Below are 15,243 nucleotides of genomic sequence, written 5' to 3' on the forward strand. Positions count from 1 at the left end.
CTTTCATATATAGGCAACCCTACGTAATAAGCTTCAAAACTTTAAATCCTCTGAATTGTTTATTCTGATGACAAATCCAAAACTTTCTGAAAATGAACAAACAGGAAATTCAGATTCATATTTCAAGTACATTGACAAAGAGAGTGGATTAATCCGCTATGTAAAGCAAGAAGAATAAAAAGTTTTGGAGAAAATATACAGTGGAAGAAAAAGAAATGCACGTGGAGGCAGCCCAATTTGAAATCAATGTAAAATGACATTTGCTCGATAATAATCCATTTCTTATCTTGTTAAAACCTTCTTGTAACTATGCAAAAATGAAATGAAGCAGCATCAAATAGCAATACACAAATGGAACAGCTTCAACTAATCATTAACAGTTCCATAAAATACCTACAAATTTTCATAATATACCACACAATACCCTTAAAATAACCCACTGCAAATAAAAGCATTTTACCTTATAAAAGGAATCCATAGAAAGTAGAACCACCCAAGGAACATCCAAAGCCTCAATGATCTTGTTAGCCACAGTAGTTTTGCCAGAAGAACTTCCTCCACACAAACCTACAAAAATAAAAGCACATTTTGGAGTTTAATAGTGGATGGGAAGGATGCAATACCTATCCTTAACAGCAAATTCATAAATTAATTACAATGGTGCTCATTTGGAAATTGTCCCAAAATATTTTATATTGTTTTTCAAATTCAAATTTTAAAAAAATCTTAAATCCAGTAGCTCCATCACGTCAAAAGAATGCAAAATTTATTTTGCCCAGCCTGAAGTAATCAATTTTGTTTTGTCATTCTTACAACCCTGAAAGTAGGAATCATTTGGAGGATTACTTTTGCCAAACTTTCGCATTAATAGGAAGGGCTTTACTTAATTCAATCTTCAAAAAGAATCATCCTCTTCCTGTTAAAGAGAATAAAAGAAATCTATCCAGAATTCTGATTTCGAAGTTGTAATTCAAAATCAGAATAAAGATTAGATTAGTTTTATTTGTCACATGTACATCGAAACAAGCAGTGAAAAGAGTTGTTTGCTTCAAATCAGTGAGGATTATGCTGGGCTGCCTGCAAATATTGCCATGCTGCCAGTGCCAAAGTAGCATGCCCACAACTCACTAACCCCAACTGTTTTTGGAATGTAGGCATAAACAGATCACCCAGAAAAGATGCTGTGCAAGAGAAACACTCAGGATAAAATTATAAGTTCAAAAGGAGTAACTAATTAATTGGGTAAAATACAAGTAATAGAACTGACACTGAATTATACAACTTATTTCTTGGCTTCAGACATTATAAATAGGCTGGAAATAATAACAGCACTGACCCAATTAGCAAAATAAAAGATAGAGATTTGAGCCCATTGAATTTAGACCTAAAAGAGAGTGACTATTTTCTAACTGGCAAGAATCAGAACTGTGAAGAAGCACAATTTAAGTTTCCCTGTACAGAAATGACTAAAGGTTAATGGGAAGGTACAAATATAATTTAAAAGTCTAATGGAATGTCATCCTCCACTTCGATGAAATACAAAGGAATGGTACTTAAACTGAAATTGAGTAAAGTCTGGCTAACCACATTTGGTTTATTATACTTTCCTTCACAACAGGGATACAGTACGTTGGTCCTGGAAAGTACACAGCAGATTTACCCAAATAACAATAAAAAGTGAAGACAAATTGATTTTCTCTGAAGAGGGAAGATCAGAACTAAGGGGTGTAACCTTTTAAACAGAAAGTTAAAGCTGACATTCCATTAGACCTTTAAATTATATTTATACCTTGGAAAATTTCAAACATGAATTAATTAGAAGACAGAACAAAATGGACTAATAGATATAATTAACCTTGCAAAGCAGTCTATCCTTACGTTCTCCAGCACTGTAGGAGACAACTGCAGGTTTTAATAAGCATTACTGTTATTAGGAAAGTTGTTTAAAAAAAAGTATCATTCACCAATGACAAAGGCTTCTTTAAACGGAGTTCCTGATTCCGTGTACCAGGGAGGTCGTCCTGCAGTGTAGATGGTTCGCTTGCTAGTTCTCAGAAGTGGGGGTTCAGACTTGCTTTGACTAGTTGTTCGCTTCCGTGGAGAAAGAGATGGAGTTAACGGTAGTCGGGAAAACAAACCATCCAAGGAATCCTCACCGCTGCCACTAGGATAGAATACACACACTAAGGCACATGCTTTCTCCTTAAAATATTTACTACCCCCACTTATTTTTTATTGTGTTTATATGAGTAATGTAAGCCAAGCAGCCTTTCATGCCTGCCCTACATTCAGTAAGATCACGACTGATCTTTTACCTCACTCCTACTTTACTAAATTATCTAATTATTCCAAGGTATTCAATTTACAGTGGAAAGGATAACATCAAAGTTAAGGTATGTCGCATCCGGAATTTTTCCAGTTAGCAGACGACTTCCTCCCAAGCCATTGTGACGTAGTGGGAAGTCGCGTATGAGGCAAGTTACAGCAGTGGTTTGCCATTGACTTCTGCCTGGTGAGTTTTTTTTCCTCCCCAGAGAGATCACCAGCTCTTAACTTAGCACGGATGAAAAGTGTGTAGGGGAGTCGGCTGGATTCAAACTTGGGACCTCCCACCCCACAGTCCAGCGCTGATGGCACTATGCCTCCAGCCAGGTAAAAGTAAACAAAAGAGACTGCAGACTCTGGCAACCTGAAAGAAAAACAGGAAGTACAAGGGACATCCAGTGGGTCGGGCAACATCTGTGGACAGAGAAGCAGTTAATGTTTCAGGTCAATAATCCTACTGAATAATCATAAAATTAATGTCAAATTCTGCATGTGCTAAATATTATGATAAAAAAATCAAGCCTTTGGCACTGTTTCTTCATTGAAATTTGATAGGAAATACTACTGAGTCCTGTCTCTGGCTTTTAAATAGCAGATGTAGATCTAGACATTTCTAAATTCTGAAAAAGACAATTTGCCACAAAAGTATCCAAAATATCCTGGCCTACACAAAAACAAATCTAGATACAACTCTGAAGCTGCACTTTCTCCTAGGCAGTTCTACTATACCAAGTTCAAAGTAAGAGTGCCAAGTTGCAGCAAATTTTAAAAAACTAACTTCTACTCAGTCATCTCCTTTCCCAACATTGACCTTTGACCTGTATTATGGATTATGCTTGTCTATGCAAATTTTAAAATGTAATGATATTTAATAGCCAGCCTCCCCTATTGACTCTCCCTACATTTTCTGCTGCCACGGGACAGCTGGCAACATAATCGAAGACTCCTTCCTGTTCCGGTCATGCTCTCCTCTTCCACCTCTCCTAGGTAATGATACAAAACTTGAGTGCATCTAGCACAATGCTCAAGGACAGCATTCTTCCTCCTGCTGTTTTCAGGCTTTTCAAAAGGACTTTGCATAAAACTTTTGATCTCCCAATCTACCACATCAAGGCTCTACAACTTTCTTTGTAACTGTAATACCGTAGATTCCGGACTACAGAGCGCACCTGATTAAAAGCCGCACGCTCTAATTTTAGAAAGAAAATCAATTTTGTACTTGTACAAGCCGCACCGGATTTTAAGCCGCAGATGTCCCACGTTGTAATATGAGATATTTACACAGAAAGAAAGATATTACACGTGAGGATTTTTTAACTTTTAATTAAATCCGTATGGTAACATAAACAAATACATATTGCAAATGCTTTTTTTCGAACAGTGCCTGTAACACAGCTACTTTTAAATATACCTATGTATCGGTAACACACAAATTACGTTGCGTATACTTTTTTACTGAACAGTACACGAACAACATTCCAATATCTCCTAACGACTGGTAAAAAAATATATATACTGCAGCCTACCAGGAAAAGTTATTGATCGCCTTTAATTTAAAAGCTGCATCATATGCTTTTCTTCAAGTGTTTTCCATGTTGATGAGGGTGAGTACAAATGACTGATTTACAATAATTTAATTGTGAAAGTGCGCTTGATTTATCGTACAATTTCACTGGACCTCTGTGAACTACTCATCAATTTTATTGGTCTTGCTATGATCCCAGCCCCCTCCTTTGTGAGAATCGCAAGAGCACCCGTCGAAGGGGGGGGGGTCAGTAGACCCAGTCGGGGGGGGGAGAGGGGGGGAGAGGGGGGGAGAGAGAGAGAGAGAGAGAGAGAGAGAGAGAGAGAGAGAGAGAGAGAGAGAGAAAAGTGCTGTTACGAATCCCGTAACTGGAGAACTTACCAGCAAAGATAGAGAGGTCCGTTGAAGTCTGATGTCACTATTTTCAAATGTTTTTATTGATAAAGGGACACAAAAGTAGGGTTAATACAAACATTCAGAGACAATAGTCGCTGTTGTTATTCTGTATCCCTGGTGGGACCTGCAATTTGACACGTTTCTCTCTCTCTCTCTCCCTGACTGGGTCTACTGACCCCCCCCCCCACCTTTCGACGGGTGCTCTTGCGATTCTCACAAAGGAGGGGGTTGGGATCATAACAATACAAATTGCACGTTCCACCCGGGATACAGAATAAGGGGACAGCGACTATTGTCTCATGGAGACCACGTGAAAAGCCCTCGGGCAAGGTGGGCTGGTTGAGAGAGAGACTGCATCATCCCAACCTGACTGACTCCTGCAACCCCGTGAGCAAGTATAAAGGAGAGTCTCAGGGGGACAGCCCTCAGACGCACCAAGAAGACACGAGAGGGTGGTCTCGCAGCAGCGGGAAGCCATTCTGAAGGAAGCCACGTGCGTTAGATTCCGGGATTGGAATCTGTGGCTGGAATCACAGGAAACCGCTTTTAACTAACATCGGGGAGAGGAAACCAATGCTCCCCCGATTTCATGGAAGATTCATCAAGACTCAGCAAGTTCTTTCTCTTCTCCCCCAATCTCTCTCTCTCGGTCGCCCCACGTGAAACCCAGCGATTTCCAACGGGCTGAGGCCGGCAGACTTTCTGAATGACTTTTATATTTCCAACGGACAATCTATTAACCCCTAGACAACAGCAGAGCTCACTTAATGATGAGTATTACTATACCCGCGCTTTAGATTGAGTGTTGACGATGTGCACTATCTGAATGTATGTATTAACCCTACTTTTGTGTCCCTTTATAAATAAAACGTTTGAAAATAGTGACATCAGACTTCAACGGACCTCTCTATCTTTGCTGGTAAGTTCTCCAGTTACGGGATTCATAACAGTCTACTGTTATGAGGCAAAATGTTTTTGGCGGCATGAAAAAAAACATGCATTAGCCGCACCGTAGTATAGGCCGCAGTGTTGCTGCAGTGTTCAAAGTGTGGGAAAAAAGTAGCGGCTTATAGTCCGGAATTTACGGTACTATATTTTGCATTCTGTTTTCCTTCTTTCTACCTTAATGTATTTATGTATGGCATGATCTGTCTGGATGGCACACGATATTTTCACTGTATTTCAGATCATCTGGTGATAATAAAACAATTCAATTTTTTTCTGATAACATTTCATGTGCTATCTGGAACCATTGTTGCAAAACTATTGACAGAAATGCAATTGCCCTAAAATTTAAATGTATAATATATTCCAATTTGTAAAATGCCATCTCATTTGGATCCAAGAATTGTACCACAATATAGCTTTTATAAGAATTAAGTTAGACTCATCATTTTTATAACTATTAACTTAATATTCAGTAATGACTTATAAAAATGTTATTGCAATACAGCAAATTAAAGCTTCTGCATTCATTGAGATGTAGGAGCTTTCACGTCACTCTAAATAAATTAAGCTACTAAACTACTCTAGTGATGTTTCCACAGAAAATTATTTTGACAAGCTTATATAAATAGCATACAAATATAAAATTACCTTGCAAGTTTAAATCAAGTTGATGGACATTAGAACAAAATCCACCAGCAGCTGATTTAGTCATGGCAAATTCGTATCCTCCCAGCAACAGATTGTTTTATCCGCCACAGACAAAGAATCAAGGAAGCACTAAATCTCTGTCTGCAAGTTTGTCATTGCAACTGTTATTATTATTATTATTATTATTATTAAGTCAATTATTAGCATTGACAAGAAAATCCTGAAAGTGGGATCACTGACTAAAGATCCCAAGCAGAAATAGGATGTTACCAGAGAGCAAGAGTTGGGAAGGTAGAGCTAGCAAGCAAGCTTGAGATTTACCACTAACATTGCATTCAGAGCTTTGTGGTCAACCATCAATTCATGCTCCAATGCAATTCACATTCCAGATAAATATGCTTTTAACAGAAACAAAACTACTAGATTCGCTAAAATGGAATGGAAATGTGATGGGGAATGCTGCTTTCACTCATAAGTGCGCCAGTTTCCACACATCTGCCTTTGCCCTTACCCACTACTGTCCTATCAGGGTTAGGGTTCCCCTTGTCCTCACCAACCACTCCAAGAGCCTCCGTATCCAGCACATCATTCTCTGTAACTTCTACCATCTCCAATGGGATCCTACCACGAGGTACATCTTCGCTCCCTACCGTGGTTTTTGTAGGAATCACTCTCTACATGACTCCGATGTCCACTCATCCTTCCTCATTGATTTCTCTCCTGGCACTTATCCCTGTAAGCATGACAAGGGCTACACCTCCTCCCTCGCCACCATTCAGGGCCCCAAACAGGTGATCCTTCACCTGCAAGTCTGTTGGGGTAATCTACTGTACGTGGTGCACCCTGGTGTGGCCTTCTCTATATTAGTGAAATCCAATGCAGATGCAGAGCCTGCTTTGTTGAGCACCTATGCTCCCATCCATTGCAACTGCCAAGATCTCCTGGTGCCACCCATTTCAATTCAACTTCTCATCTCTGTCCATGACCTCATCTACTGTCATAATGAAGCCAAATTCAGGTTGGAGGAACAATACCTCATATTGTCTGGATAACCTCCAACCTGGTAGCATGAGCACTGACTTCTCTAACTTCTAGTAATCAATTCCCTCCAGTTTCCCCCGACCTTCTCTATATTTTCATCCCAATTCTGGTTCTCCTTTCACCACTTCTCTTCTCCTCCCTTGCCACATACCTATCACCTGCTTCTAGTTTCCTTTCTCCCATTGTCCACTGCCCTCTGCTATTAGATTCCTCCTTCTTCAGCCCCATACCTCTTCCAACTATCCCTCAGCTTCTCACCTAGTCTCACCCATCACTCGTCTACTCCTCCCCACACCCCCACTTTCTTATTCTGGCTTCTGCCCCCTTCCTTCCAGTCCTGAAGAGTACTGGACCAAAACATTAACTGCTCTCTTGCCTCCACTGATGCTGCCTGACCTGCTGAGTTCCTCCAGTATCTCACGTGTGTTGTTAAAAATTGGCGGCATGTAATTATTCTTGCTCGTGAATGGAAAATAATTGTGGTTATTGTAGTCTAATACATGTCTTCAGCATGGCACCCTTAGGCCAAATATCAATTTACTGTATGTTTCAGAAGAGAGAATGTAGCTTGTGGATGTAATTTTGAGTTCCATTTCCAGCTCTTCAGATAACATAACAAGATCTGGTCAACAATCAAACCAATGGGACTTCAACCTCCACACTTGGAAAAAAACGAATAAGCTTGAGCAGACCCCAAATTTGGTTGACAACAGCAAGATTATTTATAAACAAGACCCCAAGTTCATTATCAGCAGATAATATGTAGCTAGTATTAACAGACCTACCTGTTGAGTACAAATGACATTTAGAGTGATGCAAATTGGATTAGATACCAACAGGGACAAGATCTCATCTCAGATTGATCAATAAGTACTAACTATATATTGGTATATTTATCAATAATATGCTTGTCTATGATATATGACCTTATAATTCCATGATATAGGTCTATGCTACTTTCCTGCGATGGCGCTCCATAGAAATGTGCTCAATGGTGGGGAGGGCTTTACCCGCGATGGACTGAGTCATATCCACTACTTTTTGTAGGATTTTCCATTCAAGGGCATTGGTCCTTTTCAGGCTGTGATACAACCAGTCACCCTGCCTTGGCCACTGGTTTGATTGTCACCATTTTGAAGGAGGTGGAATCCTCCAACTGCAGCAGCAAGAGATTGAAGATGTCCTTGAAATATTCCAGCCAGCTGATTGGCAAAGGTTTTCTTTGGCCTCCCAGGTACACCATCAGCACCTGGTGCCTTACAAGGGTTCACCCTAATGAAAGATGTTACATTGGCTGAAACAGAGATCACAAGATCATCAGAAGCTGAAGGGATTTCCTCAAGTGCAGCTTTATTCTCCCCTTCAGAGCGAACATAAAAAAGTGTTCAGCTCATCTGCGAGTAAAACATCACAGCCATTCATGTTAGGTTCCACCTTGTAGGAAGTAACGCCTGCAATGCTTTAATGCTAGGGAGAAAAGTAGAAACTGGAGCATTTACAGGAATTCAGAAGAGGGACTGCAGTTCAAAGGACTGGTTTTCCATTGAAAGGCGCAAAATTCCAACAAATAAATTGGATCCCTGGAGCAAAAGCTTCCCTTTGGAAGCTCATGGTACAACAATTTGGTCATTCAAAGACATGTTTGAATTTGTTGTAAAGATACTTGAGGCTTAAATATTTATTTCCACATCAGAATTTTGTACGCTGTTTTACCTATGCAACTCAAATTTGTTCAAAGTCCATTTTTTCCATACCTCACAAATTCTAATATAACAATTTACAAGTTAAAGCATAAGGGAAGGAATATTTCAATTAAGAGCAGAATTAAGTAAAATGTTTTCAAAGAATCAGTTGTTCATTTCAAATGTGCTGAGGGAGGGAATAGGGATCAAATATGAATCATTTAGACTAGTGGTTACCAACCTTTTTAAGCCCAAGATCCCCTGCCTCGGCTTTAGTTCAAGGCAAGATCAACCCCAGATCAATTAGGTACACGTATGCGCACCAGGGCAGAAAAGACTGGAAGTAAAACACTGCAACCCGGAAGTAGAAATAATGTATGAACACCAGGGGTACCCACCCTTTTATGCACTGCAGACCAGTTTAATATTGAGAATATTCTTGTGGTCCGGCCGTCTGGGGGGGGGGGGGGGGCGGTGTTAAACACGACAGGAATACAGTGATACTTGAAGCAGGTTCCTTATGTCCAGTCTATTCTGCAATTTAGTTTTCTCAGCTCTTGGCACTTAGTTTCTGTCCCACGCTGAACACGTTTTTTCCACTCACAATACTCAACTCATTTGTATTTAAGTGCGGGGCACCTGGACTCAAGGTACTGAAGCAGGTTTGAGTGCTTCATTGCCTCGGACAGCCTCCTGCCCGCCCGCCACCAGATGCCTTGGCCAGGTGCGGTTAGTCATGGGTGGGGTTAGAGGACAAGGTCAGGGCCAGAGGTCCCCGTACTGGGACCGCGGCAGTCACAGTCCGGAGTGAGCGAGTGACCAAGCGAGGAGTGCGACAGGGCGCAAGCCCGCTCCCCACCCCCCCCCCCGTAGGATCTGTCGCCTGACAAAAGTTTGTTTCAGTAGATCGCAGCAAGGTAGCTGCTCTGATACTTACGAAGTGCTAAGTCTGAATTAGGTCGACTGCAAATATTTTAGCACCAGGTTTCCCCACAAACATTCGGTTTGTTAAACAGGGTTAGAGGCAGCGCTCCAGGACAGTAGCAACAGCACTTCCCGCCGGCCGCCCCAGCCAACCAGTCACCCCTGGTGTGAGGGTGTCACTGCGGTTAGGCAACTGATGACCTCACATGTGTTCAAGTTCAACAGTGAGCTGACAGGGAATGAGGAAAGGTGCAGTTGACTCATATTGTTTCCTCCCGGCCCGGTGGTTGGGGACCACTGAATTACACTGTGTAGTGCAGGGGAGCTACACACGTGCGCACTGAGCAGAAAGAACGGAACTAAAACCCCGTAACTCGGAAACAATCTCTCAACGGTATTTGTGTATTTATTTTTCTTTTTTTTTCCGGGATCTACTGGGAAAGTCTCAAAGATCGACCAGTCGATTGCGATCGACAGGTTGGCGACCACTAATTTAGACCAAGAGAACAGCAAAAGATAATCAGCAGAAATTTAGACTTTTTGGAAACTTTAACTTGAGAGGCTAATAAGAAGGAAATATGAAAAAAAGCTTAAGGAAGCAAAAACATGGATAAGAGTACCGGCAGTAAAAGGCAAATCTTTCCCCACAGCCTGTAATTTCTCCATGCACCTTCAAATACTTGAAACAATTCTTTTTCATTCAGAACAAACATTTCAATTAAAAAGTCAACTACATCTTTTTCACAAAACATCTTAAATCCAAATATTCTGGTTACTGATTCTCCACTGATGGAAACATTAACACCATACAAATGCCAGACAACAATCACCACCAACAGAACAGAACTCTCTTTATATTCAGTGGCTTTATTATTTTGTAGACACCATCCATGAGGAACTCAATTGGACCAACCAGATAAATGCTACAAGAACAGGGCACAGACTGGGCATCCAGTAACAAATGATGTACCTCCTGACATGCCTTCCATCATCTCTGCAAGGCAGCAGTCAGGTGCATAATAGAATACTCTCCACTTTCCTGGTCAAAGATATCTCCAACAATACTCATGAAGCCTAACATTATCCAGGACAAATCAGCCGATACGACAGGCAGCCCTTCACCATCAGAAACATTCAATCATTCCTTCCATTTCAATGACTACATTGTCCAGCATCTGCAAAATGCAGAGTGCGCATACTCCAATACAACACTCCAAAACAAAGGATGAATGCAGCAGGCATTCTCCCTTTCTTTACCCAAATCCAGGCCACCCCAACCAAGCCACTGTGGAAATCCCCTCATCTAAACATTTCAGATATTCAGAAAGGTAGTCCCCGAGCAATTATGGATGGACATAACTGCTGGCTTTGCCACTGAATTCCAAATCTACAGAATGACCATGTGGAAACTGCAGATTTTTTTTTTGGAAAAATGTGGTTCCAACATTTGGAATCCACCAACCTTCCAACAAGGAAGGCATCAATCAATCTGTCAACTGAAAGGATTCAAGTGGTGTCAGAATAGTTGCCTGTTTATGTAGGGAATACTTTAACTTTAGTTAATTTAGTACTGATTCGCAGTAACAAATTCTATCTTTTTTTTCTTTCAGTTTAAAACATCGTGCGGCTATTTCCGGCAACGCGGCTTCATGTCAAATTCATATTTGTGCAAAAAAAAACTTTGCAATATTTTATTGCGATAATTGGATCTTTTTCAATAGCAACATACACTCCTGGCTGATTTATTCATGATAACTAATGCAACTCCTTGTAACTCACATTTACGTCTACAATGACGGACTTAATTTTAGGTTATCTGAAGTACTGTTTAGCTTGCCACAGGCTCGGAGAATGAAGTAAATGTGAAGTGAGTTAGGCGATATGTGGAAGGGCCTACGATGATGCTCAGCTCACTCGCTAATTTGCCAGTACTTCACGGGTACCGGGAAGACCCGCGGCCTCGTTCCCGGGCTGCCCCATGGCAACCGGGTAACCCATGTTAAATGCCCCAGGCCTGCTCCTCTCCGCCACGCGCGACGTTCCCGAAACCAGCGAATTTCCAGCACCGACCACTCTAGGAAGTCCCCCGTGTCGTTTCGGTCGTACCTGTCTGACCTGGAGATGACCCTTTCCTGATCCTCCGCCACCGGCGCGATCTGATCCACGGTCCCAGCCATCGCTCCTTCGGCGGCGACTGGAGGCGCGCGTGAAGCGGATGACGCGAGGACGCACGTCATTTCGGCGCGAACGCGAAGTGGAGTTATAGTTCTAGAGTTCAGCCCCGGGATGGACTGTGCTGGTAATCTTTCAATCACAGAAAGAGTTTAACACCGAGGGGTTATTGTGTCCCGGGATGGACTGTGCTGGTAATCTTTCAATCACAGAAAGAGTTAACACCGAGGGGTTATTGTGTCCCGGGATGGACTGTGCTGGTAATCTTTCAATCACAGAAAGAGTTAACACCGAGGGGTTATTGTGTCCCGGGATGGACTGTGCTGGTAATCTTTCAATCACAGAAAGAGTTAACACCGAGGGGTTATTGTGTCCCGGGATGGACTGTGCTGGTAATCTTTCAATCACAGAAAGAGTTAACACCGAGGGGTTATTGTGTCCCGGGATGGACTGTGCTGGTAATCTTTCAATCACAGAAAGAGTTTAACACCGAGGGGTTATTGTGTCCCGGGATGGACTGTGCTGGTAATCTTTCAATCACAGAAAGAGTTAACACCGAGGGGTTATTGTGTCCCGGGATGGACTGTGCTGGTAATCTTTCAATCACAGAAAGAGTTAACACCGAGGGGTTATTGTGTCCCGGGATGGACTGTGCTGGTAATCTTTCAATCACAGAAAGAGTTTAACACCGAGGGGTTATTGTGTCCCGGGATGGACTGTGCTGGTAATCTTTCAATCACAGAAAGAGTTAACACCGAGGGGTTATTGTGTCCCGGGATGGACTGTGCTGGTAATCTTTCAATCACAGAAAGAGTTAACACCGAGGGGTTATTGTGTCCCGGGATGGACTGTGCTGGTAATCTTTCAATCACAGAAAGAGTTAACACCGAGGGGTTATTGTGTCCCGGGATGGACTGTGCTGGTAATCTTTCAATCACAGAAAGAGTTAACACCGAGGGGTTATTGTGTCCCGGGATGGACTGTGCTGGTAATCTTTCAATCACAGAAAGAGTTTAACACCGAGGGGTTATTGTGTCCCGGGATGGACTGTGCTGGTAATCTTTCAATCACAGAAAGAGTTAACACCGAGGGGTTATTGTGTCCCGGGATGGACTGTGCTGGTAATCTTTCAATCACAGAAAGAGTTAACACCGAGGGGTTATTGTGTCCCGGGATGGACTGTGCTGGTAATCTTTCAATCACAGAAAGAGTTTAACACCGAGGGGTTATTCAGCCTATAAAGTCATTGTCAAGTCTCTGCAAGATCTATCTAGTTAGGCTCCCTCCCCATAACCCATGCAATATTTTATGCCTTATTTTTTTCCAATTGGGTTTTGGATATTATTAACCATTATGAAATTAGATACTAATACTACTTTTTGCCAATCGTTCAGTTTCCTCTGAATTCGACCCTTTTGAAAGAGATAACCATTTTTCTTTATCTAGTTCTGGAATCTTTATCATTACAAACACCTTTCCCAGATCCCCTTTTAATCTTCTGTGCTGTAAATTGAGTAACCCATTCTTTCCAAACATTCTAGGAAATCTTGGGCAGTTTCCCTTAAGGCTTCACTGTCTTTGATACTACATTTCAATTTTTTTTAAAAAGATAGGCAAGTATTTATCTATGTTGAAACGTTCTCCCAGGAATGAAATATTTGAAATCAGTATTCCTGCATGAATATTACCTGACAACTTTGGTCGTGACTCTGTGGCCACAATGACATTTCAATGGTTCATAGCCAGACCCACTATGAAACACACATTACTCTTTTAGTTCTCCTAAAAGACCAGCCATTCCCTGTTCAATTTACCTCCACAGCTACTCCATGGCACCAGGCACTGCTTCTTTCCCACTTCATAGATTCTTTGCATACAGATGTAATTTTTCGATTTAATACTCACCTTTTATTACCCACAAATCAGTCACTTCGACATTGAGGAGCCCAATCACAGTATGTGGCCATTTTGCCATTATTAGCTTTCATGGTGTTGATTCTGGCTTTGTTTCTCTGAAGTAGATAGGATGTTACCTCACAGGGTATCTCTAGAAGACAAGTATGCATTAGTCATGCAAAGACTGTATAGCTGGCAGTATTCATGTTGTTAAATGTCAGATTGTAGTGCAGTTTCATAAAAACCTATAAAAATGCTTCTTACCATAAATTCTTTTTGGCATGAGCACTTTGGATAATTTTCTGAATAAGTAGGAGCTAATGAGGTGTTAGCACAACAGTTTTGCATCTGGAATAGTCACTGATGTTGGCACTATGTAGAAATGTAAACAATTCAAGAACAAAGAAAGGCAGATTGTCGTGGATACAGACACTATAGGTATTCAGAGACTAGAGAAGAGAGGGAGTTATCCTGTCAAAGAAAGAGGACATAGCAGTTGTTGAAGAGGATATCCTTGGGGGATCATCCGGTGAGTCTCTGTGGGTTTATGGGTTTCTATGGGTCTTATTTCAAGAGGAATAGAATATAAAAGCAAGGAAATAATGCTGAGCCTTTATAAGACACCAGTCAGGCTGCACTTGGAGTATGGTCAACAGTTTTGGGCCCCATATCTCAGAAAGGATGTGTTGTCATTAGAGAGAGTCTAGAGGAGATTCACAAGGATGATTCTGGGAATGAGTGAGTTAAAATATGAGAAGTGTTTGGCAGCTTTGGGCCTGTACTCACTGGAATTTATAAAAATGCGGGGGGATCTCATTTAAACCTACCGAATGTTGAAAGGACTAGATAGGGTGGATGTAGATAAGATGTTTCCTATGATGGGGTTATCAAGAACTAGAGGGCACAGCCTCAAAGTTGAGGGGTGACCCTTTAGAATAGGAGGCTTTTTTTTAGCCAGAGCATAGTAAATCTGTGGAATGCTCTGCCACAGACTACAGTGAAGGCCAAGTCTGTGTGTATATTTAAGGTGGAAGTTGATCATTTTCTGATTGGTCAGATATGGTGAGAAAGCAGGAGTATGGGGTTGATTGGGATCAGGGATCAGCCAGGATGGAATGGCAGAGCAGACTCGATGGGCTTATGGGCTTATGGTCTTATGGGTACAACTAAGAAACAACAAGGGATGTGATGGGATGAGCAGATATGTAGTGAGACTGCAGCTTGTAAACATATTAGGGTAGCATTAGTGGGAGATTTTAACTTCCCTAGTTTTCACTGAGACAACCATAGTATGAAAGACTTGGATGGAGTGTGAAACAGAGACACCTCTTTTTCCCTTATTAGGGTGAGAGAGAGCCAGTGGTGTATCGAATTACTGGGTGAACGAGTAGTATTTTTAAAGTCAGTGTCTTTATTGATACTTTGCTGAATGCTTGAGTGCTTGGTGGGGGGGGGGGTGCTGATGCTTTTTGCTGGTGGGGGAGAAGGAGGGTCATTGCTTTGCTGCTGGAGGGGTGAGTTGGGGTTCTAACATTTAACTGTCATTCATTCTTTGTGGCACTCCGCTGTTTTCGTGGATGTTGTGAAGAAAAAGAATTTCAGGATGTAAATTGTAAATGTTTCTCTGACATCAAATGTACCTATTGAGTTGTGAAATGTGCCAAAGACAGTAACTTTTATCAATAT

At 41.5% G+C, this 15,243-nt stretch overlaps 1 protein-coding gene across 2 annotated transcripts in view; it reads right to left on the reverse strand.

Annotated features, from left to right (window-relative positions):
* The window catches only part of si:ch211-243j20.2 (uridine-cytidine kinase-like 1), a 79,574-nt gene extending 67,871 nt beyond the window's left edge, over window positions 1-11,703 (reverse strand). For both annotated transcript variants that reach the window (XM_059981682.1, XM_059981683.1), the window contains exons 1-3: window positions 11,596-11,703; window positions 1,965-2,164; window positions 461-567 (exon numbers count right to left, since the gene is read on the reverse strand). In XM_059981682.1, the coding sequence (XP_059837665.1) occupies window positions 461-567; window positions 1,965-2,164; window positions 11,596-11,666 (378 nt within the window). In that variant the 5' untranslated portion in view covers window positions 11,667-11,703. The remainder of the gene's footprint in view (window positions 1-460; window positions 568-1,964; window positions 2,165-11,595) is intronic.
* Window positions 11,704-15,243: the final 3,540 nt, after the last annotated feature.

This window comes from Hypanus sabinus, chromosome 10 (genome assembly GCF_030144855.1).
Source record: "Hypanus sabinus isolate sHypSab1 chromosome 10, sHypSab1.hap1, whole genome shotgun sequence".
NCBI lineage: Eukaryota > Metazoa > Chordata > Chondrichthyes > Myliobatiformes > Dasyatidae > Hypanus > Hypanus sabinus.